This window comes from Macrotis lagotis, chromosome 1 (genome assembly GCF_037893015.1).
Source record: "Macrotis lagotis isolate mMagLag1 chromosome 1, bilby.v1.9.chrom.fasta, whole genome shotgun sequence".
In the NCBI taxonomy this organism is placed as follows: Eukaryota; Metazoa; Chordata; class Mammalia; order Peramelemorphia; family Peramelidae; genus Macrotis; species Macrotis lagotis.
The window spans coordinates 536591552-536618210 of NC_133658.1; the positions used below are offsets into that span (position 1 = coordinate 536591552).

The 26659-nt window shown below is 33.9% G+C and overlaps 1 protein-coding gene across 1 annotated transcript in view; it reads left to right on the forward strand.

The window, feature by feature from the left end:
- The first annotated feature begins 1055 nt into the window (after positions 1-1055).
- The window catches only part of KLHL15 (kelch like family member 15), a 59814-nt gene continuing 34210 nt past the window's right edge, over positions 1056-26659 (forward strand). Inside the window, exons 1-2 of the mRNA XM_074214239.1 lie at positions 1056-1144; positions 18865-19576. Of these exons, the coding sequence (XP_074070340.1) occupies positions 18872-19576 (705 nt within the window). The 5' untranslated portion in view covers positions 1056-1144; positions 18865-18871. The remainder of the gene's footprint in view (positions 1145-18864; positions 19577-26659) is intronic.

Sequence of the window (26659 nt, forward strand, 5' to 3'; positions counted from 1 at the left end):
GATGAGACGCTGCCCGGCGCCTGCCAGCCCCGGCCGCTCAGTGTCCGGTCACTGCCGAGCCCGGCCAGGTTAGTGCTTGTGCCTCACGGGGTGCCGGAGGAGGAGGAGGAGGAGGAGGAGGAGAGGGTTATGGTGATGGTAGTGCAGGGGCGGTGGCGGTGGCGGTGGTGGCGGCGGCGGAAGTGACGCACGCGCGGTGCCCGGCGTTAGAAAGAAAGATGGCGGCGCTGGCGCTGGACCAGGGGGAAGGTAAACACCGGTCCGGGCTGCTCTCGCTGCTCCGGGGAAACGACTCCATTTCCCTTCCGACTACACTTCGCGGCCTCGCGGCCCTTCTGGCATGGAGGCGGGCAGGGGCCTAGAGGAAGCCTCCCCTCCTCCTCCGCTCCTCCCCACCCCCTTCGCTTCCTCCCTGCCCCCGGCGCGGGCTTCGCCCTGGGAGCCTCCGTCTCCGCCGCGGAGACAGACAGGCCGGCCTGACGCATAGGCGGCGGCGGCGGGCCGGGCCGGGCAGGGCAGCCGGGGGGCGCGGGCCCTTCTGGCCAGGCGTCGGCCCCGGCCCAGCCTCGGCGGGGGGAGGCACGGGGAGGAGCCCGGCCGAGCCCCGGAGCCGCGCCGCGCCGCCGGCCCGGGGCGCCTCCTCTTCCCGCCCCCCCCCCCCCAGCCTCGGCTCCTCCGCCCGCGGCCGCCCCCGGCGCCTCCTCGCCTCCCCGCCCCCACCCCGCCCCCAAGTTGCTTTACTCCTGCAGGTATTGCCGTTATTATCGTTACTCGCCCCCGGAAAGAGATGTGATGCTGGTGTCCCCGGGGCGCGGACGCGGGGGGGACACCCCGGGAGACTGAATGGTTTGTTTATCCCCAGGGCAGGGACGGCGGGGGCCGCAGCCACCCCAGCAGCCGGCACGCAGGCTCCCCCCACGCTGGCCTCCTCGAGCTGCCGCTGCCCCGGCTCCGTCTGGGAGGGAGGATCCCCTCTAGAGGCGAGAGGAGGCGAAGAGGAGGCGGCGGCTCGGGCTCCATGGCCTGCTCAGCCCTGGTTCTTCCCTCTCCGGCCGAATACGGGGACGCCGATTAATACCAATGGCAGAAGTGCTTTTCCTGATGCAGACTCCAGTCCACTGCTAACTGGACCGAAACCACCAAGGTGTGTATCCTGCCTCACCTGCCTGGTCTTTGAGAGATGAGTTTATAGATAGCGAAGAGCTCAGGAAGCCTCCGAGGCTCTGCCCTTTTGAAATAGTTCTGTAGAACTAGGTTTGGTTCTTTTTTTTTTTAATCTATCGAATTCAATGATTCTGTTATGGTCCATATCGTAAATTTGTCATTTGGCCTTGCGCTCATGTAAATTGTTCAGGAATTCTTTGGGGCTTTTATGTTTGCTGTTATGAAAGCCCTTTTTCTTTAAACCAAAGCTTCCTACTTATCCATATGAAGAGTCCCTTTTCTTAGGAGTCATGCAACATTGCCAAATACGTATTGAATTGGTTAGTTGGAAGCATTTTAAATGTATTTAAATTGTAAAGGATACGTGTTTTTCCTCTATTTTGTTATTTTAATATTTGAGAGCAAAGTGATGTTGTTATGTAGTAACTTTTTGCTTGACTTTTACCTTATGATCATCGTCTATCATAATTCCAGACATTTTGCTTTCCATCTTTCCTCTCTGTTCCGGCTAAGCTAGCTTTCTTGTTCCTGAACAAAGCATTACATCTCTTACATCTGTGCCTTTCCCCAGACTGTTTCTGAATGAGTGAAATGCATTCGATTCCTAACCTTCAGCTTTAGATTCTTCATTCAAGATTCAGCTCAAATGCCATCTCCTATATAAGATGCCTTTATTGATTTACCCTCTCAATTGTTTAACCAATTGTTAGTGTGCTTGTAGCCTTAGCATAGTGCTTTGCATGTAGTTAAGTACTCATTCAATTTTGCTGATCAAACTGAAGAAGTCATTTAGCTATTTTAATTTTAAAATATATTTTTTTAAGGTCAGTTTTCTCTCCTTCTCCACTTACCCACCCGATTGGAAAAATACCCCCAAAGCAAACTGACACCTTTGTAACAAATAAATATCTTAAAGTAAAAACAAACCAAAAAGCAACCCTGCATTATTGGATCAATCTAAAAATTGTGTGTTCCATTTAGTAAATAGCATCCTTCCCCCAATGGTCCTTTAGAATTGTGGTGGGTCACTTCCTTGATCAGAATTCTTTAGTCTTTCCAAGTGGTTTGTCTTTATAGTTTTGTTGTTATTGTATAATTGTTTTCCTAGTTCTGCTCAGTTCTTTCTGCATCAGTTCATTGAAGTCTTCTCAGTTTTCTCTGAGACGATCTTTTTCATCAGTTTTTATAGCATAATAGTATTCCATCACATCCATATATTCCACAGTTTTTTCAGCTGCTAATCAATTGCTGGGCATCCCCTTGGTTTCCGTTGCTTCAATAAAAAGAGCTGCTTATGATAGACATTTTTATACATTTTTGTCTTTTTTTCATTCATCTCTTTGGGGATACAGGTTTAACAATGGTATTTAGTAACTCTGTGTGTTATAATTCTATTTTGCTTTTCTGGACTGAACCAATTCCCAGATGTACTCATTAATGTCTATTTTTCCCAACAATATATCTCATTTTGCTTTTTTTGTCAATTTTGCCAATTTGATGGGTATAAAATGAAATGTCAGAGTTGTTCTAATATGCATTTCTCTAATTATTAGCAATTTGGAGTATTTTTTTCCTTTCTCTTATTGATAGCTTGAATTTCTTTCCTTGAAGTGCCTATTTATTTTCATGGACTGCCTGGGAATGACTCTTACATTTATATGTTTGAATCAATTCATTATGTGTCAAGATAAACTTTTTCAGAGAAACTTGTTGCAAAATTTTTTTTCCTAGTTAACTGCTTTTCTTCTAATCTCTGCATTGGTCTTGTTTCTGTAAAAACTTTTAGGTTTTATGTTTTCAAATTTGTCTACAAGACATTTTATAATGTAAACCATGATAATAGTTGTTTTGATAATGTGAACTATAATTGTAAATTTCACATTTGTAAGTAAATTGTAAATTAAAAAAAAACTTTGTTAGTAAAATGTCCATAATGCATCCCAATTTTGATTTTTCAGGAAGAGAGACTGGAGTGGTCAGCAACTCAATTTTATAGATGAGGAAACTGAGACCAGTAGGGTTAAGTGACACAGCTAGTTGAGTCTGAGGCTAGATTTGAATTCAATCTTCTGAACTCTAGACCCAAAACTATGTCCATAACACCTAATACAGCTAGCTGCCCTTAAGCAGACTGATGGTCTTTATAAAGGGCATAATTATATAATCTGAAGATGCTCTTGAATTATTATAGATGGTAGTGCATTTATACAGCCCTAATACTTAGAGATACAAACTAATAGTAGCTTAACAATTTTCAAGGCATGGCCCTCATTTTATAAATGAGGAGACTGATAGTCACATGCCTAATTAGCTTTAGAACTGGGTTTAGAATGATAGTCATGTGCCTAATTAGTTTAGAACTGGATCTTAACTAGACTTGTGCTAAGTATGTACATAAAGTAAAAACCTAACTCAGCAGAATGCCACAGGTAATTTTGGGGGAGGGGGTCACTTTCAATTTGGGTTGTTTCTTTTATGTACTACAAAGTAGGTTCACATAAGGAAAGCATGAAAAAATAATCAATTTTTGTGGGACAAGTTTATTGAGTTTAATTATAAGATATTTATTATGTGTATATAAATTTCACCAACATGATACTCCTTATATGCTTAAGCAAAATTGTATGTGTAGTTTGGAGTGGTCAGAAGAAAAATTGATTCATAAATTGTGTTAAAGTGATGTGTAAGGTGGGTGGTATTATCATTTTTTTAAACATAAAAGATAAATTTTTTTCCTTATTTTAATATTTTGTTGTCTTAATCCCATTTGGTCTCTGAACTTGCTGTGATGTCTTTAAAAGACAGTAAAAATATTTTAAAACCATTATAAGTTTGTAGTATCAGAATAATAGTAATACAGCAGGACCTATTAAGATGTGTTAGTTTAACATCATTACCTGAGTAAAATTCCCATAAAATGTTCAGAAATGATTTTAGTTTTAGAGACCCTCTGTGTCTTTCTTTATATTCTCTGAAGCCAAAACCTGAGAATTATTATTAGAACCACTTTAATGGACTATTATAAAATTTCATAAAGAATATGAAAGGCATTTTTGTACATTACAAAAAATATTAGATTTGGTAAGGTGACATAGAGTCGTGTTCAATAGAACCTTCAAGTATATTATTGCTTTGTAATTTTTTTTGAGCCTCACATTGCTCATCTAATAATAATCAGGTGTAAATCAGGTTAGCAGGTGTAAAATTTGTGTTCATAAAATGCTATTTAAATATGAGCAATATGATCAGTTAGCAAAAGTGATCTTTACCCTTCCTTAAAGTTTTATTTGCTATAGAATGCTAGCTCTTTGTTATAATGCTTTGAAATCTTTCATTTCTTAAAAAAAAATGGAAGACATGTTATAGAGGGCAAGAATTAAAAATAATTGAGGTACTATGACATTTTAGCTGTGTGTGTGTCTGTGTGTGTGTGTGTATGTCTGTGTGTCTGTGTGTGTGTTTTGTGATTTCAAAATCTTAAGAGAATTGATAATTATGTCTCAGGAATGAATTTGTTGATTTGCTTTTTTTGGTTTCATTAGGAAATATAGCCATAGATTAAAGAAACAAGAAAAGTCAAAAGTAGTACTTTCAGAATTGAAAACTTATTCTCTAGTTATTTGCATTGAAACAAAGAACAATAAGATTTATGCTTTAACCTCTAATTTTATCCTTGACTTTAACTGACTAACTCAAATCAAGTACTTTTAAGTCTTTATAGGTTATAGGCTTTCTTTTTTTAAATTAATTTTTAACATTCATTTAAAAACATTTTTGAGTTTCAAATTCTCTGTCTCTTCCTCCAACCAGCCCTCTTCCTCCAACCAGCCCGATCCATTTTTTTGAGGCAAACAACATGATTAAGTAATAGATTTTTTTCAAAGGAGACATTTCAAATCTTAGACATTTCAAAGATGTATTTTAATTGTTAAAGCTTTTGAGAAAAATCAGATCATAACTATATAATGTTTCTGGGTGTTTTTTTGGTATGTAATTGATAAGATTTTGATAGCTGTTTCCTAATAGAAGTTCTTGCTAGTATTCTCACTGGATCTGTTCTCCATAGATTATAAAAGCTAATGTTGTTATTGAGGGTTTTTTTAATGACTTCACTTTTGGAGCATTTTAAAACCCAGCAATTAGCAATCCTATATTAGTTAAGAGGCTTTTGGCACAAAGCAACATTCTAAAAATATTTACCAAAAACTTTAGTAACCGTCAAAAAATATTCAGATATCCAAACAAGAATTTTAATAAACATTATTCAATATATTGTAAACCAATATTATTTACAATTTTTATTTAGAATGTTTTAAACTATATGTACACATACACACATGTTATATATGCAGACATATACATACATAAGCACATTTTAAGAAAATCATTTAAATTTTATTTCTATGACTTTACATTAGTTTTTCTTCTGTGTATTTTTTTAGGCTCTTTGGTTGCTGTTATTATTTATGTCGATCCTTCTCAACTGTTATAGTCGTTTCTAATTTGATATTGGTTTCTAGGTTTGTTTTAATGGAGAAAGTTATTTGAATGCTTAGCAGCCAAAAATTTAAACTGTCCAAAAAGACATAATATGATGAGTAATAATTAATTTAATCTCTCTTATCCTCAGTTTCCTCATCTGTACATTGGGATTAGTAATATTTGTATTATCCACCTCATAATGTTAGTATGAGAAAAATCCTTTATTAACTATGACGTAAGGTATATTCTTCATAAGTTCATGATCTCATTCATGTAGCTATTCTCCCTAATGGCAAATTTGCAGCTCATTCATAACTATTTATTTTACAGAAATCAGTATGGTATAGTGAAAAGAGTACAGGCTTTGGAGTTGGAAGAGTTGGGTTCAAATCTTACCTCAGATGTGATAGATCTTGGCTCACATCCTTGCTGGGGCTTAGCCTTCTCATCTGTAGAAAGGGAAGGGATTGAACTAGGTGACTTCTGAAGTTCAATCTCCCTCTACACACGATATGGTCATTTTTTTTGGAGGGGAATGAAAAATTTGTGCCAGTGTCTGAGAAAGCAGCTGTTAACTTGAATAGTATGAGGTTTTATATGCATTTAAAAGTGCTGTGGAAAGACTATAGATGATTCTATAACCACTGCTTGTGGGTTTATTTTTAATTTGTTTGAAAATTTCCTACATTATTAATTGTGGGGTTTGGGGCCTTGGAACCCAAATATATGCTTAATAATGTAAATCACAACATTAGAATTCTTCTCTCTAATTGTCCTCATCCGTTTTCCCTCATCAGACTTCTTACCTTATTGGTCCCTTGTGAGTTCTTGCTATTAGGAATTTCTGGGATATAAATAGCAATAATACTTTTTCAAAGGTGGTAAAAGAGAACAATGTTTTATTATTTATCATCCATTCCTAAGAATATAGTTATTCTTTTTAGTTTTTATTAGATAATTATTCATGTTTAGTGAAAGTAGATTTTCCTTTAGTTAGTGACATGCTTATTAAAGCAGGAGATAATAATAGTTTCCTCTCTGCTTAAGGTTAAAGGAATTCACCTCACATTTTGTAATTTAGTCTCTTTTTTTTTACTCTTGAGAAACCATACAATTGGGAATTCCAAAGACAAGTGTAGTATTTTTCCAAAGAAAATTACATGTGTAGATTATAAACCATATAGTTTCTCATAACCTGTTAAGTTTTTCTAGTGAACATTTAAAATATTCATCCAGTTTTACTGAAGCCCTTTTCTAATTACATTCTTGAAATTTTGTTTAAGATTTTTCCTTTTCTCATCTATCATTAGCTTTTTCAAAGTGATATAAGTTTGTAATTCCCTGACAACTATGTAGAAATTTCTTTTATTTAATTAGAAATTTTAATAGCAACAATTTTATCCTTTAATATATTTTTTGACCTTGATTATTTTTCCTATCCTTGAGGATTTTGTTTATTACTTTTCTACCACTCCCATTCTATATGTTCATGCACAGTTATTATTCTTTTTATTGTTTTTGCTGATTTTTTGGTTTGTTTTTTGATTCATGGAATCATAGGATTTCAGAATGGGAAGTGACTGTAGAGATTGCCTAGTAATTAGTATAGTTTATTATGAATGAGGAAACTGTAACCTTTAATGTTACATAGTTTCCCCAAGACTACTAACTTTGATAGTTAGTAGCAAATATAGTACTTGAATCTAGTTAGATCTTCCAATTCCCATACTAGGATTTGTTCTCTCTGTATCATGCTTTTGTTGAGCGCATTGCTTGGCTTAATAACTGTTTTTCTTTAATTCATCATTGTTACAACCTTAAATCTCTCATTTTTAAAAAATAACATTCAGAGTAACAGTCTCCAATTTAAATCATTTGGTTGTTTTAACTCAGTAAACATTTTCTTCTAGAAACAATGTTATTAGTATTGGTTATCATATTGGGTAAAGCTCTTTTAACCCATGATGTACCTGAAACATTAATCTTTGTATTGTTAAATTAAAAAAATGTTGAAAGTCAATGCTTCAGTGGCACACTGGCTCTGTATTCCAGTATCTACATTTAATTCTGTCTGGTGACACTGTGACCTTGGGCAAGGCACTTTAACTGGGCTTCAGTTTCCTCATCTGTAAAATGAAGCATTTGAATTAGCTATCCTGAGGGTCCTTTCAATCCTAGATTTACCAATCATTATAGGTTGTTATCTTTTATTGTCATTGTTTCCATTTTCTGAAGTGAAATATAGGGATTGTTTTGATTTACATTTCTTTTATGGGTTATTTGGAGTTTAAGATATAGTTACAAAGAATGAAACAATCTCTTCTATGCCCAAGGAGCTTTATTTTAGATTATAGTTACATTTACAGCTATTTATGTTTCTTTGAGCTTTGGATCTTCTAAGAAGAGGCCACCAGCAGTCCCAGTAAGATAATTTTGTCATTTATGCTAGGTTATAAATTTCTTGACAGCAGGAATTCATTCAAACATCTTTGTATCCTTAGAAATGTTTGTATACAGTGGGTGCTGATTGAATAGTTGTTGAATTCATTTAAATTAAATTAAATATTTTGTTGATGTTCAGTCATTTTTCAGTCATGTCCAGTTCTTTGTGATTCCATTTGAGGTTTTCTTGGCAAAGGTACTGGAGTTGTTTGAAATTTTCTTCTTCATCTCATTTTACGGATGAGGAAACCTGAAGCAAACAGGGTTTAGTGACTTGCCCAAGGTCACACAGCCAGTATTTTTTTTTAGGTTTTTGCAAGGCAAACAGGGTTAAGTGGCTTGCCCAAGGCCACACAGCTAGGTAATTATTAAGTGTCTGAGACCGGATTTGAACCCAGGTACTCCTGATTCCAAGGCCGGTGCTTTATCCACTATACCACCTAGCCACCCCTAGCTAGTAAGTATCTTGAGACCAAATTTGAAGTCAGGAAGATGAGACTGGCATTCTATCTATTGTGCCAACTTGCTGCCCCTACATAAGTATTATCACCATTAAATCAATATTTAGTGTTATAAAGAACATGAGTGAGATGAGCAAGCAATTTACCAATATTGTTGTATTGTGACTACATCTTCCCCACCAAAGAAAAAGTTTGTTTTTTAATGCCACTTGTATTGTTTCAACTTCCCCTTCATTGCTAGAGATTAGGTCAGTAGAGAACAATTTTTTTCTATATCCAAGCTTGTTGGGATAAATTAAATTATTCTTCTAGATGATATGAGGATGAGAATCATATCATATAGTTTCTTTGGTAACCTTGTAATGGTCTGTGGACCTGGGAATTGGTCCTGGCTTCATTTTAATTTCAAATCCACAATTTTTTAAATTTTATTTTTAATTATAGAATGAAACAAGCTTTTCCATAACATAGTACAAAAAATATATTGTATTAGCAAACTTGCTAATCCTAAATTAGTATCAAAATTTCTTAACCTCCCTTCCATGTTTACTATTAAATACAAATAAGTATGTGTACCTATAGATGTGTGTGTGTGTGTGTGTGTGTGTGTGTGTGTGTGTATGGGTACACATATACATTTATTATTTCTTTCTCTGGTTGACTCTAGAGTCTATATATCTTTGTATATCCTTTATTGTTAATTTGGGTAATTATAAAAGACAAAATTACTTATTTGTTTAAAGTTGTTTTTAAAACAATACTGCTATTACTGATTACAGTGTTCTGCTCATTTTGCTCTTCGTTATTTCATGCAAGTCTTTTTTTTATTTCATGCAAGTCTTTTCATGTTTTCCTAAAATCATTGAACTCATTATTTCTTATAGCGTCATGTATTTCATTATAATCTCATTGTACAACTTGTGAGTCTTGCAGTTTCCAGCTATTTGCCACCACATAGAAAGCTGCTGTAAATATTTTAGAACATATGAGTTCTTTTCCTTTTTCCTTAGTCATTTTTGGAAATAGACCAAAGGTGGTATTACTGAATCAAAGGGTGTGTGTGTGTGTGTGTGTGTGTGTGTGTGTGTGTGTGTGTGTGTGTGTGTATGTGTGTGTGTAGTTTAAGAACTCTTTGAGAATGATTCCAAATTGCTCTCAAAAATGGTCAGATCGGTATGGCTAGGTGGTGCAGTGGATAGAGCCCTGGCCCTGGAGTCAGGAGTACCTGAATTCAAATCCGGCCTCAGACGCTTCATGATTATCTAGCTGTGTGGCCTTGGGACACCCCCCCCCCCCCAAATGGTTGGATCATTGTACAACTATACCAACAGTAAATTAGTGTTTCAATTTTTCCATATCCTCTCAAACATTTGTCACTTTCCATTTCTATAATTTTAGTCAATCTGATAAGTATAAAATGAAATTTTGAGGTTGTTTTAATCTGTATTTCTCTAATCACTATTGATTTAGAGCATTTTTATATGACTAAATTATTTTGATTTCTTCGTTGGAAAGCAGCATGTTCATATCTGTTTCATATCTATTAATTGAGAAAAGACTCATTCTTGTAGATTACTAGATTCTTTACATATTTTTAGATATGAGATCTTTTTCTGAAAAATTGTCTATAAAAATTTTTCCCTCAATTTTCTGCTTTCCTCTCCACAAACTTTTTTTAAAAGCATTTATTCTATGCAAGGAAGTATGCTGGGGATGGTGTTGCTATGCAGAGATGAAATAATGTACAGATCTTGTAATCTAATAATGGATTAATCTTTGTACACAGACAACTTGATACAAATTAGAATATGACAGATGCCAAGGAGAGATAAAATATTCTGAGAAATTAGTTGAGGTCTCTCATGTGAAGACAACAAGGAGAACTTCATGAAAGATGGAGCATCAGAATTAGACCTTGAAGGAAGGAATTTAGAGATGGACTAATATGCTCTTCTAACTAGAAAACTGGACCAACTCCATTCTAGATAGGGACTTGGAGGGAGGAAGCAAAGTTGGGAGAATTTAAGATGAGAATGACTGAAGAGGGAGGACAGTGAGAAACCTAGTTTATACTTAATAGTATTGGAAAGTGAGTACATTAGAATAGAAAATAGGAGCCAAATTACAGAATGCTTGAATATGCAGATAAAGATTTCATATTTTATTTGTAGGCAGTGGGGAGGCACTTAGCATTTTTTTTAAATAGAATTAGGTGATAGAGTATTACATTGTAAAACAAATTGTTAGTATTACGATGGATGGATTGATGAAGCAGAGATAAAGTAAGGAAGTTCATTTAGGTTATCATATTATAAAATCACAGAATTTGAGAGTTGAAAGGAACCTCCCATTTCATCTAACTTATTTTACATGAAGAAATCCCCACTCTAACATAGTTGACAAATGGTTGTCTAGCCACTTTTTGAAGATCTTACCAAAAGCCATTTCACTTTGTAACAGCTTGTTAAAAAGTTTTTCCTGACATCAAATATAATTGCATCCTTGGAATTCTTAAAATTAAGATGGGGGGGATATCTCTGGTAAGGATTTGATTTTTAAACTATAAAATGTGCATATACATATATGCATGATATATATATGTGTGTACATATATACATGTGTGACTGAAAGCCTTTCTTTAGTAGATAAGTGTTCAAAAAATATGAATGGTTCTCAAAAGATGAACTGTAAATTTTTAACAGCTATATGAAAAAATTACCTCAAGTTGCTAATAAGAAAAATGAAAATCAATACAGCTTTGAGATTTTTCTTTACAAACCAGTAAATCATATAGGGTCATTAAAAATAAGAATAGTCAGTGTTGGAGGGGTTGTGGAAAGATGACCATATTGATGGGACACTTGATGGAGCTGTAACTTGGACTAGCAGTTCTATCCAAGCAATTTGGCATTCTGCTTCAAGAATGACTAAAATACCCATCCATTTCGTTTAATACAGACATACCACTGTTAAACTATGCCCCAAGGAAGTTTAGTGGGAGGAAAAAAAGTTCTTATATATTCCAAAATATTTATAGGAGCACTTTTTTGTTGTAGCAAAGATCTAGAAACAAAATAGATGCCCTTTGAGAGGTATCATTAGATCTGAGTGGTTCTCTCTTATTTTCCTTATTTGTAAAATGAAAGATTTGGGTTCATGGCTGTAAGATTCCTTCTAGGTTCAGGAGGACCTGAATTCAAATTCATTCTCAGATACTTTGACTCTTACTAGCTGTATGAACCTGGGCAAGTCACTTAATCTTTATTGCCTTGCAAAAAATCCCCCCTCCCAAAATAAACAATCAAAAGATCCCTTCTAGCTTCATATATACAATATTATAATTAGATAATAACTAAGAAGTTGTGAAATAATGAATGAACTATAATATTCATATATATTATCTCTATCATTAGAATATAAACTGAGAGCCAAGAAGACTGCTTCTCTTTTATACTGGGTGTATTTAAACTAAGTTCTATAAATGAAGAGTGGGGGGAAAAGCATTCATCCAATTATTTATTTATTTATTTACAAGTGCTTAGTGCTAATAACACAAAAATAGAAAGAGAAAATAGTTCCTGATCTTCATTCTTGAGGAAGACATAAAAGAAGATTCAATTGCAGGGTCAGTGAAAAAACCTATAGGTATTGCAGAAGGGCAGATGACAAGGCCCAAGAATCCTTAGGATGCTTTGGGGCATTATGGTATAATAATATTCAATATTCTGTCACATTGATGTACCAAAATGTGTTAAACATTCCATAATGAATATTTATTTCTTTGCTACTCCTTATAACTTAACTTTTATATTGTTAAGTAATATTCTTGAAATGGGATTGTTATTTGGCATCCTTAGTGAAATTAATGGTAAGATTGTGTTCCACAGATGAAATTAATAATGACTAAGTTTAACCCCTTAAGGAAAAAGACTAGCTGTGGAATGCTTTATAGAATTATGTATTTGCTTGATGTGTTAATTTTGTTGATTCCTTTTTTTCTCTTTAATTTTTTTTTGTTATGAAAGGAATTGCTTTTTGGGTGGGAAAGAGAGCAGAGATATATTGAGAAAAATGTAGGTTACATGAAAACAAAAGATCTCATATTGGGGAAATGACTGGAAAAGAAGAATTAGAATCAAGAGATATTGTAGATGTAGAATTCACATAATTTGGCACCCTGGGTATGGGGCTAATAAAGGAATCAGTGGGTGGGGGCTTAGGAAAGTGACAGTTCATCAATAGAATAACAAGGTAGTAAAGGACAAAGAATATTGTGTAGGAGAGGTAGGACTATGTCTTAGTTGCTAACGGAGAAAAACTGAAGAAAGAGCATTGGTCAACAATGTCATCCTATGGAGAAATCAAGGGAGGATGAACACTTTAAAAAGGCAGGTGACAAGATTGTTGCTAGTGCAGAAAGCAACTTTGGTTGAATGTGAAGATGGAAATCTCTTGTAAGGGGGTTAAAGAGTGAATGAGTGTGGGTGGCTAGGTGGGCAGTGGATAGAGCACCCGCCTTGGAGTCAGGAGTACCTGGGTTCAAATCTGACCTCAGACACTTAATAATTACCTAGCTGTGTGGCCTTGGGCAAGCCACTTAGCCCCATTGCCTTGAAAAATCTAAGGGGAAAAAAAAGTGAATGGAAGCAACAAATGTAAATTATTTTTCAAGACATTTATCTGTAAAGGAAAGAATGATAGCTTGAATTGAGTAAGCAGGGACAAGAGAAAGTTTTTTTTTTTTTAAGAATGAGAGGAAGGATCCAAGCATAAGTTGAGGGGTAAAGAAACCAGTAGAAGAAGAGAGTGTGGATGTAGGAGAGGGAAGAGAAATAATTGATTCAAGATTACAGAGGAGATGAAAACTGATAGGATCAAGATTGACAAGATTAATCTTAGCAAAGGATCATCTCATTCTTTAAAAGTGAAGGAAACAGTAAAGAATGGGTAAAGACAGAGAGGTATGAATGAGGATTATTGATATGATGACAAATGTCCATATTTTTGACTAATAAATATCAGGATATTGAGTACTTAAAGAATCGGTCATTTTGTTGGTTTTTCATCAAACACAGTAGATCACAACTATTTTTGAGTTTCTGTGGCTAAAATAATTTTCCTTATCTGATGGATAGTCTTCTCCAGGTCCAAACTTGAAAACTTTTCACCTTCAAGACTGAAAGTGAAATTGTACCACCCTGTTATATCTTCAAAGCTTATATCAGTAATCTGTAATAAAAACTGTTCTTGGGTCAACAATTCTTTTATATACCTAATAATCATCATGTGAAAGTTCTTTTTAGGAGTTCTTAGTGAATCAAAACAAAATTATTAGGTTAAGTATAAAAGCTCTGTAGATTTATATCTGTTTTGTTAAGTCAAAATGTCCAAGATACTCACTTTTAAGTAGAGTTTTTACCTGGTGAACTTCAGCTAGGCCAAACTGGAGCCTTAGTGCAGTAACATGGCCAGTGGAACACATTTGCAAAACACCTTCCTCAGTTTTGGCATGTTGTTTGTGGTTAAGGAGAAAAATCTTTTGAGTTTGTGAAATTACTTGATCTTTAAGAATAGCACTTTATATTAATCAGGCTGATTGGCTTGGGCTTTACTTTATTGCTATCGTTGTATGGATTTTGAAATCGGTATTGTGCAGTTGGGTGGTGCAGTGGATAGAGTGCCAGGCTTAAAGTCATGAAGGCTCATTTTTTCCTGAGTTCAAATACAATTTCTGATACTTCCTAATTGTGTGACCCTGGGCAAGTCACTTAACTCTGTTTGCATCAGTTTCCTTATCTATAAAATGAACTGGAGAAGGAAATGGCAAACCACTCCAGTATCTTTGCCAAGAAAATGGGGTCGAAAAGAGTCAGTGATGACTAAAGCAACTAAACACTTGTGTAGAAATACTCATGTGTGTGTGAATGTATGTGTATCCATATATTTAAATATGTGTATTTATGTATATATATATATATATATGTATATATATATATATATATATATATGGCTGAATTCATGTCTTCAAATGTTACTGTTTTAAAAATGCTAATTGCAATAAACTCAAAGACATGTCATTGCAGAGAAAATGTACTTAAACTGCGAGGTTATTCATGAAATAAATTGAGTCCCTACTCTGTACATAATACTGTAATACAAATGAAGTATGAATTAAAAAAAGACTATTTTTTTTTCCCTAGGATTGATCTTGCTACTACTTTGCATTTTCATTTATAAAGGGTGATTTTTGGACACATAATTTAGTAATTGAAATTTTGTCATTTAGATACAGATCATGTAAGCTTCACTACTTATTCATTAGACTTTCCCATAGTGATTAAATAACCAAAATTGTTTGAATTTGCAATGACATTTAAAGATATCTTAGCTTATGCCATATATCTAATATACATTTATAGACAGTACACTTTTTTGCTGCAATGCGTTCTTGGAACCTGAGTTGCAAAATAAAATGAATAAAAGCAATTCAGCATTTTTCTCCTCTTGCTGTTTTCTGGGGAAAACATTCAGGAATTTTTAACCTCTAAGTCATGCTTATACATAGGTAAGACAGACTTTTGATTAAGTGTACAATAAGCTGTTGGAACATGTCCCAAGTATGGCAGAAATTGCCAGAGAGGAGGTTAAAGAGGAGAGAAGAGAGATATAGCTCTAAGTAGTGGTAAATTAACAATGGAGTGAAAAAGTAGAAACTGCTTACAAGTGCATTTATAAATTGTTATTTATCTTTCTGTTAGTTTTTAATTTAAGCTCTGTTAAGTAGTAATTTCACTTACCCATATTGATATTTTAGTAATATACCTGTTTTTAATTACCCTCAGGCTAAGAGCCATTCAGTAGAATTTGTAAGTGTAGTTTGTTTCTTATGAAAATACATAAATAATATATGGATTATTTAGATATCTATTTGCATACATGTGTGGTACCCACTGGTATGAACTACAACATCATATTCTCTGATAACATGTTTGTGCATATAATCTTTTTCACTATTTCTAAAATTCTTATTCCATGTATTTTGTTTTTTAAAGTTATTCAGATAACTAAGACTAAACTGCTAGATTATAAACTTGATTATGCTATTAATCCTGTTTTGATAAATATAATATCTGAAACAGGTTTTGATTTATTTTTCCAAAGTATTGACCAGTCTTATTATCTGATCCTGATGTCTCATGACATTAAAAGTACATTACTTTTGCTTACTAAAGAATTAGGAGAGACTTTAAATTTAATTTTTCTTTAGCAAAAATAAATGCTTTCTTGGACAAAGTGAAATTTAAAAATAGTATTCCATAATCAAGTCACAGATTTTGAAGTTATCTTAGAATTAAAATTGATTGTTTGTACAATGTGTGGTGTTTGTGTGTGTGTGTGTGTGTGTGTGTGTGTGTAATGTATATTTACATACATGATGTCTCAAAAGTCTTAGTGCTTAAAACTGCACTAAGGATTTTGGGATGTGTTTGTGTGTGTGTGTAACCATCTGTCTACAGAAATATTTATGTATAATACTGTGTATGTACACATACATGTATATACTTATTTATTCAGTATAACAATAAAAGGGAAGTGTGAGTACATATATGTTAACAAATTTGGATTTCTTTGGGGTTTTTGGTTTGTTTTTCTTTTAATATTTTAGTGTTCTATAATTTTTCTAAGTATATAAGAAGCTAGAAATTATTTTGTTTCAAGTTATAAGAATGAATTACAGAATCACAGAGTTGGAAGGAACCTCAGAGGCCATTTAACAGCATATAATTGACCAAGAATCTCTTCTTCATTTTCTCCCAACAACTACTGATATAAGTTCTGTTTGAAGATTTATGATGAGAAGGAACCTAGTAAACTCTAGCTACTGTCACTTTTGAGAGCTCTAACCATTAAGAAGATTTTCCTTCCATTGAACAATCTCTGCTTCTTTGGGATTGTAGATTTAACCTTATTTTATAGATAAGGAAACTGTGACCCAAAGAGGTTAAGTGATTTTTCCAAGGATACACAGGTAGTGTCAGGAGCTGAACTTGAACTCAGGCCCACAGATTCCAGAGCCTGTACTTTTTGTACTCTACCATACTGTTTTTTCTTCTACTCTTTCTCTGGAATTATTTCCATTTAGTAGATTCTTGAAGACCATGATCATTACCCCAATAAGATTTTCTTCTACAGCTAAAACTCCCCATTTACTTCATCTGGTCTTTCATCCTTATGACTGTCTCTTTTTGAATGAGCTCTGCTTTTGGCTTTGTGATATTCAGAACTGAATACCCGTGATAAGGACTGATTGAGACTCAATATCACTTTTACTCTGGACTCTTTAAAAATGTTTTACCACTAGACCTGTGATTTTATAAGTATGGGAAGCTTATAAGAAGGAATTTCCTCTGCCAGTAAAAATCAGTATCCTTTCTCATCAACTTAAAGAAGAATTCTTAGAGAATTACTTTGAGTTCTCAAAGTTCAAGTGACTTGCCCAGGGATATGCAATATGAATATTTTAGAGCCAAGTCTTGAACTTAGGTCTGAGTCCAAGGCCAACTCTACTATATGTTACACTGTTTACTTATATTGAATAGCTTGAAGTCCATTAAATAAATATCTGATGCTTTTTTTCCTTTTTAGATTTTTCAAGGCAGTGGGGTTAAGTGGCTTGCCCAAGTCCACATGGCTAGGTAATTATTAAGTGTGTGAGGTCAGATTTGAACTCAGGTACTCCTGACTCCCAAGGCCAGTGCTCTATCCGCTGCGCCACCTAGCTTCTCTTCCCCCCCCCCCCCTCCCGCCCATGCTTTTTTCAATAAGAATTTTGCATGGATACAAAATTGTCATTTTGAACCCCTGTATAGAACTTATTACTATTTATTTTCTTTTTTTATTTCCTTCAGCCCTTCTATTTAGTATTGTCAGGATTTTTCTGGGATATTGATTCTGACATTTAGTATTAGCTGTTCTTCCCAGAATTAGCTGGTTTCATCCAAATTGCTGATTAAAAATGTTGGACATCAGAGGACAGGTCCTTGTAGCAGTCCATTAGGTAACTCTTTCCAAGATGATGACTTCAATGGACAGGTTTTAAAACTGGTTACTAAATTGGTTCTCAGTTGACTTAATATACTATCAAGTCCATCTTTCCATGTTGTCCATTAAGTTTTCAATAGCTTTTATTAATTTGCATTAAAAATATACTACGATTTTATTTTCATTTACCTTTTATAAAAGCAAGAGTTCCTAGTTTTCTCTTGTTCATTCAGGGCATTGTGCAATGAACCTGAGAAATTACCAAATTTGGATAGATATCCTACTTGATTGAATTCTACTATCTACTATTTATTTCCGTTTGACAGTCATTTGTTTTTTCAAGGATATTCTGTGTATCAGGCAATACAGAGATAAAAATGCATCAGTCTCTGCCTTCAAAATCCTTACATTCTACTGGATAGGACAAAAACCACATAGTCAAGGCTTGACACACATAATATTCAATATACATGAGCAGTGGCAAATAATTCTTATGTGAGGTCTTAGAGGGAAAAAGTAGTGATAGAGAATCATGAAAAACTTCAGGGAGAAAGGGCATTTGAGATGGACTTTAAAAGACAAAATAGTAGTCAAAAACCAAAGTTGGAGAGGGCATTCCAAGAATAGTATTTGTTTTGGGTATAGGATGAGTCTCCCATTTTGAAGGGCCTTAAATGGCAGGTAAAGGAAGAGATTTGAATTTCACTCAGGAAATAGGGAAGAATAAAAATTTATGAGCAGAAGAATATGAGCATATCTGTTGTATGAAGAGGTTTATTTTGGTAGCAGATATGAAGGATGGAGTAGAAAAGAAAGGCAGGAAGTTCAAATAATAGGTTGTAGTCATAGTTCAGGAGGATGGTATCTATGAAATCTGTAACTCACCTATTTAAAAAAAATAAATGCTTAGTGTTTGGAAATCATTACAAATAATTGAACCTAACTGATAAAAGGCAGTAGTTTATATATACCTTAGTATCAACTACACTTTCTTTAAACATTATAGTTTTAAAACCTGTTTCATACTGGTAACAATTTATATATTGTTTGCTATTGATGCATTATTTATATATTTTTTAATAGGGCTTCAAGGTTGGGGAAACTAAAACAATATAACTTGCAAGCAGTATTCCATATTTCCTGTAAGAACTTGCTTATTGGAGTAAGATGGCAGATTTCAGATAATTGTTTAAGCAAGTTTAATATAGAAGACTTTAGATATCTTCAAATATGGGAATGATTAATGCTATTTGTTTTGATTACTTTTTTGCAGGTGATTCATGGCAGGGGACGTGGAAGGGTTTAGTTCCTCCATCCATGACACCAGTGTCTCTGCTGGGTTCAGAGCACTGTATGAGGAGGGATTGCTTCTTGATGTCACACTTGTCATTGAAGACCACCAATTCCAGGCCCATAAAGCACTCCTGGCCACCCAAAGTGACTACTTCAGGATAATGTTCACAGCTGACATGAGGGAGCGAGATCAGGACAAAATTCATTTGAAAGGTCTGACTGCTACAGGCTTCAGCCATGTCCTACAATTCATGTACTATGGAACTATAGAACTGAGTATGAATACTGTTCATGAAATCCTGCAGGCTGCCATGTATGTTCAACTTATAGAAGTGGTGAAGTTCTGCTGCTCTTTTCTCTTAGCCAAAATCTGCTTAGAAAATTGTGCAGAAATTATGAGACTCTTAGATGATTTTGGTGTAAACATCGAGGGAGTCAGGGAGAAGTTGGACTCCTTTCTGCTAGAGAACTTTGTGCCACTAATGTCAAGACCTGACTTCCTGTCCTATCTGAGCTTTGAAAAGCTTATGTCTTATTTGGATAATGACCGTCTGAGCAGGTTCCCAGAGATAGAACTGTACGAGGCTGTTCAGTCTTGGCTGCGGCATGATAGAAGACGCTGGAGACATACCGATACCATCATTCAGAACATCAGGTTTTGTTTGATGACCCCATCCAGTGTTTTTGAGAAGGTTGGTGCAATTGAAAGCGATAGACAGGATTCCTCATTTAACTAGGGCAGCATGCCTTCCATAGGTGAGAGAGCTATACTTGTCAGAAAGAGGAGAAATAAGTTTGGCTAATAATGTATGAAGGAGATTTAATTTTTGAGCTATATAGTTTTTTTGAAGATTTTTTTGATTGGTAAAAAGATAAGCCAGGTAGGTTTTATAGCATCTTATTAGAATCTAGGTTTGTTTTTTTTCCCAAAACTTTAATTTTAAATAGGCTTAAACTACATAGAATATAATGTGTTTTCATGTAGAATGCTATGTATTTTCTTCATTTTTCTTTTTTACAAAGTGACTGACTAAAGTGAACAAAACTGTGTTTAACTTTTTATTGTGACTTATTGAAACAGTGAACTTGTTCAGTTATGTAGAAATTGAAACCAGATAAATATTTTAGAATTTTATGTCATATAGCACAATATTCCATTGATTGTTAAGGAAATATGTTAATGATACACAATTGTAAGATAATTATTGCTACAGCTAAAAAGTAATAAGTATTAGTAATAACTTTTTATTCATTTTGCCTAGTCGTATTGCTTTCTTTGCAGTGTGAACAGTGATAAAATTTGACTGTTTAATGTTTCCTTGTAAATAGAGTAGAGGTTCCTTATCTCTGTTTTGATCAAAGTACCCTGTTGTGCTTTCAACCATATCTATTATCTTAAAAAATAGTCTCTTTTCCTAGATTTTTCTTTTTTACTTTTATGTCCTGTGTCTCACCTGTGGTTTACTTTTTGCCCAAAGGTTAGAAAAGAATTTTTGAGATTTCTTAATTTGATTGACTTGTAGTCAGATTATTATCTCTAGATCTCCATGCTTTCTTTCTAGATTTATATATATACTCAGTCCCTAAATTAGACCTTTCCCCAGTATTTATTCTCAGACATGAAGCTTCTGAAAATGAGATTTGTTTATATTACCAGGTAAATCAGGAAAATTATGACTGATACTTTTAGGCATCATGGTATCTGATATCTCTTGGGGGGGGGAGTGAGGTAGTGAGGAGAATGCTGAAGTGTAATTAAGATAGTCACTTAAAAGAGTTTAAAGTTAAGGGGGTCTAATCCTTATTTGAAATTTGCGAATATAAGAGAAGCACCTTAAACTAAAGACAAGGTTATGTTTCTTAAATATAATTTCTGATAAGCAATCTCAAATGGCCAATCCTTTCTAAAGGCATTTTTCCCCTTACGTTTTAATTTTTTATTTACTTTTGGTTAATAACTTTTAATCTGCTTCTGTGTCTTGACCAAAGTTTTTAGGTATGGGATTTGGAGATGCTTTTGTTGACCATATTAAATGCTAATTCTTTGCCCACTACTAAAATGCACAAAGTAAAATGCAACTTCAAATGTGATATAAAGCCTTGATAGAGCCAGTGTGGTTGCATTCCTATCATGAAAACAGTCATTCCATTTTGACCTTTTTTGAAAGTCACTACCAAAAAATATATTGCTATCCATGTTCTTCTCTTTAAACAAATTTCTTAGGAATGGCATCGAGTACATATTGAAGAGATTGTTTGCCTCAATGTATTTTTCTGTACATGCATGAACTAAGATTCCATATTTTGAAATTGTAGACAGATTAAACATTTATCCCACAGATGATCTCTAGTTGCAAAACTTCTAAATAAAATAAAAATTTTCATTGGGCGGCAAAAGAGTTTTGCTTAGACAATTCGTAGATAAGTAATTTTTTACCTCCTTGAAGGTAGTGACCATCCGTCTTTCTTTGTTGAAATAAACACACTTAAATGCCCATTGTCTCCAAGGCATTGACTAAAATTCATGTGGATATTCAAGTTCAAATACTAGCTTTCCCATTTTTGAACTGTTATGACCTTGGTCATGTGATCTCACCTCCTGGGCCTCAGTTTCCACACCCTTAAAATGAGAGAGTATTGGTCTAGATGATTTCCAGGGTCCCTTTTTGCTCTGAAATCTTAACTTATGAACTATCATAGACTTTTCCTTGTAATTTGCAGTGCAAATTTTACTACAAATGAGGACAATGGTAGTTATTGATTTGTTTTGGGGGCATTGTATTCTTCAAGATTTTGAAAAATGCAACAGTGATGTAAATTCTGAGCTTTAATTTTGTTTTGAGAGTTACTTAGGGATTTTATCGTAAAGGATGGATAATGTAAATTTTTAATAGTTCCTTCTAGAGACTCTTGTACCACCTATTTTAGAGAAGAAAAATTAGATAATTTTTCTCTGGTAAAACTTTGAAAAATTTGATTGATTATCTTTTATAACTAGTCAACATTTGTCTTTTTCATTCAAAATGGTTTCTCCCTTCTGATCTTGAATGCTGCCATTCAACTTTGAATGAGAATAAAACTGGAATAAAGAGTAAAAGGGTCAAAAAAAGTATACTCAGAAGTCTTAATATATTGAGATTCTAGAAATTCAGAAAAAAACTTTTTATTCCCTGTAAACATTCAAGCTATATGCATAAACACACAATAAAATTTTCTCTTATACATTCCTAGGATTATAAGGAATGTATGTTATACATGATAGGAAATTATAAAATGAGAGGAATTATTTGCCTAATTTTTAGGCCAGAGTTTCTGCAGATCTAGCATTTTCTAAAGTAGCATTTCTTCTTCAAGATCCTTTTTTTGTTTTTCATGAAGATGAGAAAAGATATGAAATAATTTAACTTAATCTTAAAATTTATGACCTTGGTCATAGAGTGGGAACAATATCTCTATAAAAGAAGTCTCTCTTCAGCCAAATTGAGTTAATGATTAAAATTGTTAAATTGAATCATACTACTTATGTACTTACGAAAGAACCCATCACTCTGCAGTTTTATTCTCTCACCTGATTTTTATATTGGGTATCTGCAATTATCACTTCCCCTCTTTGGAAAAGGAAAAGGGTCCTGAGGAAGTGATACTGAAAATGGCATCAAAGGCTTTAGTATAGAGGAACTGTGAAAATTAGTAAAAATTCTGATAATTTTTCAGGAACCTAAGAAATTTGATGGGACTGAAAGAGAGATGGAATTATTTAAATTGTGAAAATGTAACTGAGGTTTCACTGTAAAATAGAAGAAAATTGAAAATAAAGTACACTTTTAAGTATTTTGGCCCTTTGACATAACTTTCTTTAAAAGTACTCTGATTTGAGTTACCCACAATGCAAACTTAATTTGGAAGCATTTAATTATGCAAATGATTTCGGATGTGTTTTGCAAATTCAAGTGAATAACATCTGTAACTATCACTGCAGATAAGGCCTGCCATTTGTCAATTGAATTTGGTGATGTGATTATTTAAGTAATCTAACCTTTGCTCTCTATTTAATATTATGCGTTATTTAAATAGTTATTTTATTGACTTTAACAACTTAGGAAGTAAATATGTATTTGGCACAGTGCCCCATTATACATGGTATTTTTGTATGGAATATATCTTTTTAGTAAAATTGTGAAATCCATTATTAAAGTGACATAATAGATCTTCAGTGCAATGACATCTTATTAATTTTCACACCTAATGTAACTGCATCATAAATATTAGGGTAAAACAAAATTTTAGAAATTATATTAGTATCTGTTCAGAATAATATAAAAATTTTTAGTAATTCTTTTAAGATAAGAAAAAAGTATACAAGACAACTTTTACATTTAAACTTTTTTCATTAATTTGTTAAAATTAGATTGTTCAAAAATTATAAGGGAGTTTACATTTGAACCAGTAAATTATGTAGCTATAATATATCTTAGGGTGAGTAAGCCTAATGTATGAAAATTTAAATTTGCAAAAGGTAAAATTTAAGAACAATATTTTACATTAAGTAATAATGTTATTATAACATTCCTTTTAATGTCATGCTTGTGAAGTGCCCTTAAAATATAATGCAATTTGCAAGTCTTAAAGGAATATCTTTAATACATATAGCACATTTTCCATTAAGCTTATAGAATAAAGTAAAGCAGAATTTTGTGGCATGTTCATGAATTTTGTGTATGACAAATTTTTTTGTAGAAGTTTTGATTGTTTATGGTTTTTATAGGCATGTTGACCATATTTTATAAAATGTTGTAGTTTCTTTATTTTAATTAAATGTTTTTTCCACTTTGAAAATCCATTCAATAGTCTTCTAGAAAATTTAACTTAATTATTGCTGAAAATAATTTGAATCAGATAAAAGCAGTTATTTTAGCAAAGTTTACTAAAATGGTAATTTTGAAAAGAAGCCATGATTTTAAGGGAAAAGTTGCTTTTTTTAAATATTAGAAAATCTTTGAAAATTATCCTGAAACTAAAAATATTTAAAGATCAGAAGGAATATTTAGGAGTATAAATTATCAAGATTTGCTAACAGAGCAAACTTTAACAAAAAGTAAAACATAATTTTCCAAAAATTTTCTTTCTTAGAATGCTTACTCTGTAGCATCGATGTAGACTGCTTTGATGGTTGGAATTTGTGTGGTTAAACTTAATTTTTTTTAATATAGTAAAAAAAATTGTGGTTGGGTGCCTTGGAATTAATTGTGGGATAATCTATTTAATCTATTGACTTAAGTAGAAAAAACTTAGAGAGGAAAATAACAATTTCCCCCCAATAGCAATAGTTCCTATATAATTTTCAAATTACTTTCTTTACAGTATAAGGTAGGTAGTACAAATATTTTTTTTTCATTTTTCAGATGAGGAAACAGAATAAAAAAGGTTAAATGATTTGCCCAGCAAACCACATAGACAGAAGATAGAAGTCCCTGAGAAATTGCATATATTGTAAAAATGGAAATTTGATTTGAATTGTTCTGAGTTGGAGATGTTTCACTAGTAGTAAAGCACTTGGAAAATAATTGTTAAAGTAATCTGATTTAAAGAGAATACATAAGAAATGCAAGTATGAAGTTAGCCTCTGGTCATTCTAAAAATAAACTTAGATTAGACTCTAAATCAGATTTTTTTTTCACCTTTTATCAAAACTGGTTCCTGTAGATTCAAAGCACAGAAAATAGAAAGCTTCAGGAGTTCTTGGGAAATGACAGGTAAATGGGTTAAGTGTACTCTTAATAGGTGCACTTCTCATCTCTAGCATAAGAAGGATGACTCTGTACTTTCTACAAGATCACCTTTCTTCCCCTCTTCCCTTTCTCCTTCCCCTGTCTCACACTACTCTCCCTTTTTTAACTTCCACCATTTCCTCACTTGGCTTCTTATGAAGTCTGACAATGAGATCAATTATTTTTTCTCTTCTCTGGGCTTTCAAACAGACATTGAAGATACATCTTAAATTCTACTAGACTCCACTGTAGAGTTTTCAGGGATCACTATGAATCTAGATGCTTAAGGGTGCCAGTTAACTGTTATTGTTTTAAGGTCTTCTTAAAGGGCTCCCTAAGTAGGTGGTATGAACCTGTTCATAAATTCAGTCTTATTTGCTCTCTCCACTTGCCTTCCTTCCATTTAGGTCTTCAAAGCAGCTGTGTTCTGAAGAGTTAGGAGAATGAGAAAGATCTGAAAACAAAGGCAGGGGAAATTGGTAATTAACTATGAAGCCAGGGGAGAGAAAAAAAAATATCCAACAAAAGGGAATGCCACTCTGACCTGTAAAGGGGGAATAAAACTTTCTTCAAGGAAAGTGAATAAGAAAGTAAACAAAAAGATAAAGGAAAAATAGTCAAAGGAAAGGAAATGAGACCCAGAAATGGGGGGAAAAAGTTAGAAAAGGGGCAGCTAGGCAACGCAGTGGATAGTCAGGAGGACCTGAGTTCAAATCCGGCCTCAGACACTTAATAATTATCTAGCTGTGTGACCTTGGGCAAATCACTTAATCCCATTGCCCTGTAAAAACCAAAGGGGGATAAAAGGAAGAAAATACAAAGTTAGGTGAATAACTAAATTATGGGTTTCTTTTATTTTTTGATTTTTAATTTTAAAGATAATTCCATAAATATTGTAGGTAATTATTGCTTAAGTACATCTTGCAGTCATTTTTTAAGAGACACAATTTTACTTTTTTGCTATTTTCTCTTTAACATTTGTGTGTAAATAAAAGTTAAGTTGCAGTCAATGCCACTGTAAAAAAAAGCTTTTTTAGAATTAACTAATATATTTTTTCCCACTTAGAGTACAACTATAGAAATAGAATACTGCTTCCTTAGAACTTGGTTTCAACCGTCAGAGTGCAATGCAGTTAAACAACAAAACATTATTTTGGAGTTACTGTTTTTCAATAACAATTTTTATGTGTCCCTACTACTAGTGTACTGTTGTTTCTAATGGGGACTTATATTTTACCTATTGCATTAAATGACTTTTTTTAAAGTATTTGTCTTTGCATTATTTCCCCACTCACTTTATTTCTGGCAAATGGAATTGAAGATTCACAGTTTTCCTGCACAACAGAGAGGGTATGCCTTTTTTTAAAAAATGAAAAGTTGAAACAAAGCTCATTGTCTAATTCAGGCTTACTTGGAGCTTGGAAGTATAAATGCCACTTATTATTTGTTATATCTCAGTTCAATCCAGAATAGCTGTATTGATTAATTTTTTGCTTAGCATGATTTCTTTAGTTTTAAATAGTTGATCACTTGCCTTTCCAATATTCTTTTTTTACCCTTATTTTCTCTGTGAAAACATTTTAGCATGACAGCAAAATTTTTATAGAATTATAGAATGTTGCCCAATTAAGTGTAACTGCCATTTTTATATTTTTGATATGAGATTAAGTGCTAATCTTGAAAGAAAGACCTGGATTCAAATGTCACCTTTGACTTTATCCATATGATCCTGGGCAAGTTATTTAGCTATTATATCCCTTGGGCAATTCTCTAGGACTCTTCTACTAAGCCACATACCCAGGAACTTCCAATGAGGAAATCACAGATCTCTTGTGTTCTTTTGATAATTGTAGGCTTGGTTTTCAGTAGTCACTGGGCATGAACTTTATACTATTTTCTCCCCTTCAAAAGCATTTGGAAGTTTTAGGCTTCATTTAGTTCCCAGGATTTTTTTTTTTTGTAAACTCTGATGGTTTTTTAAGAAATAATGAGAATTAGCATTATATT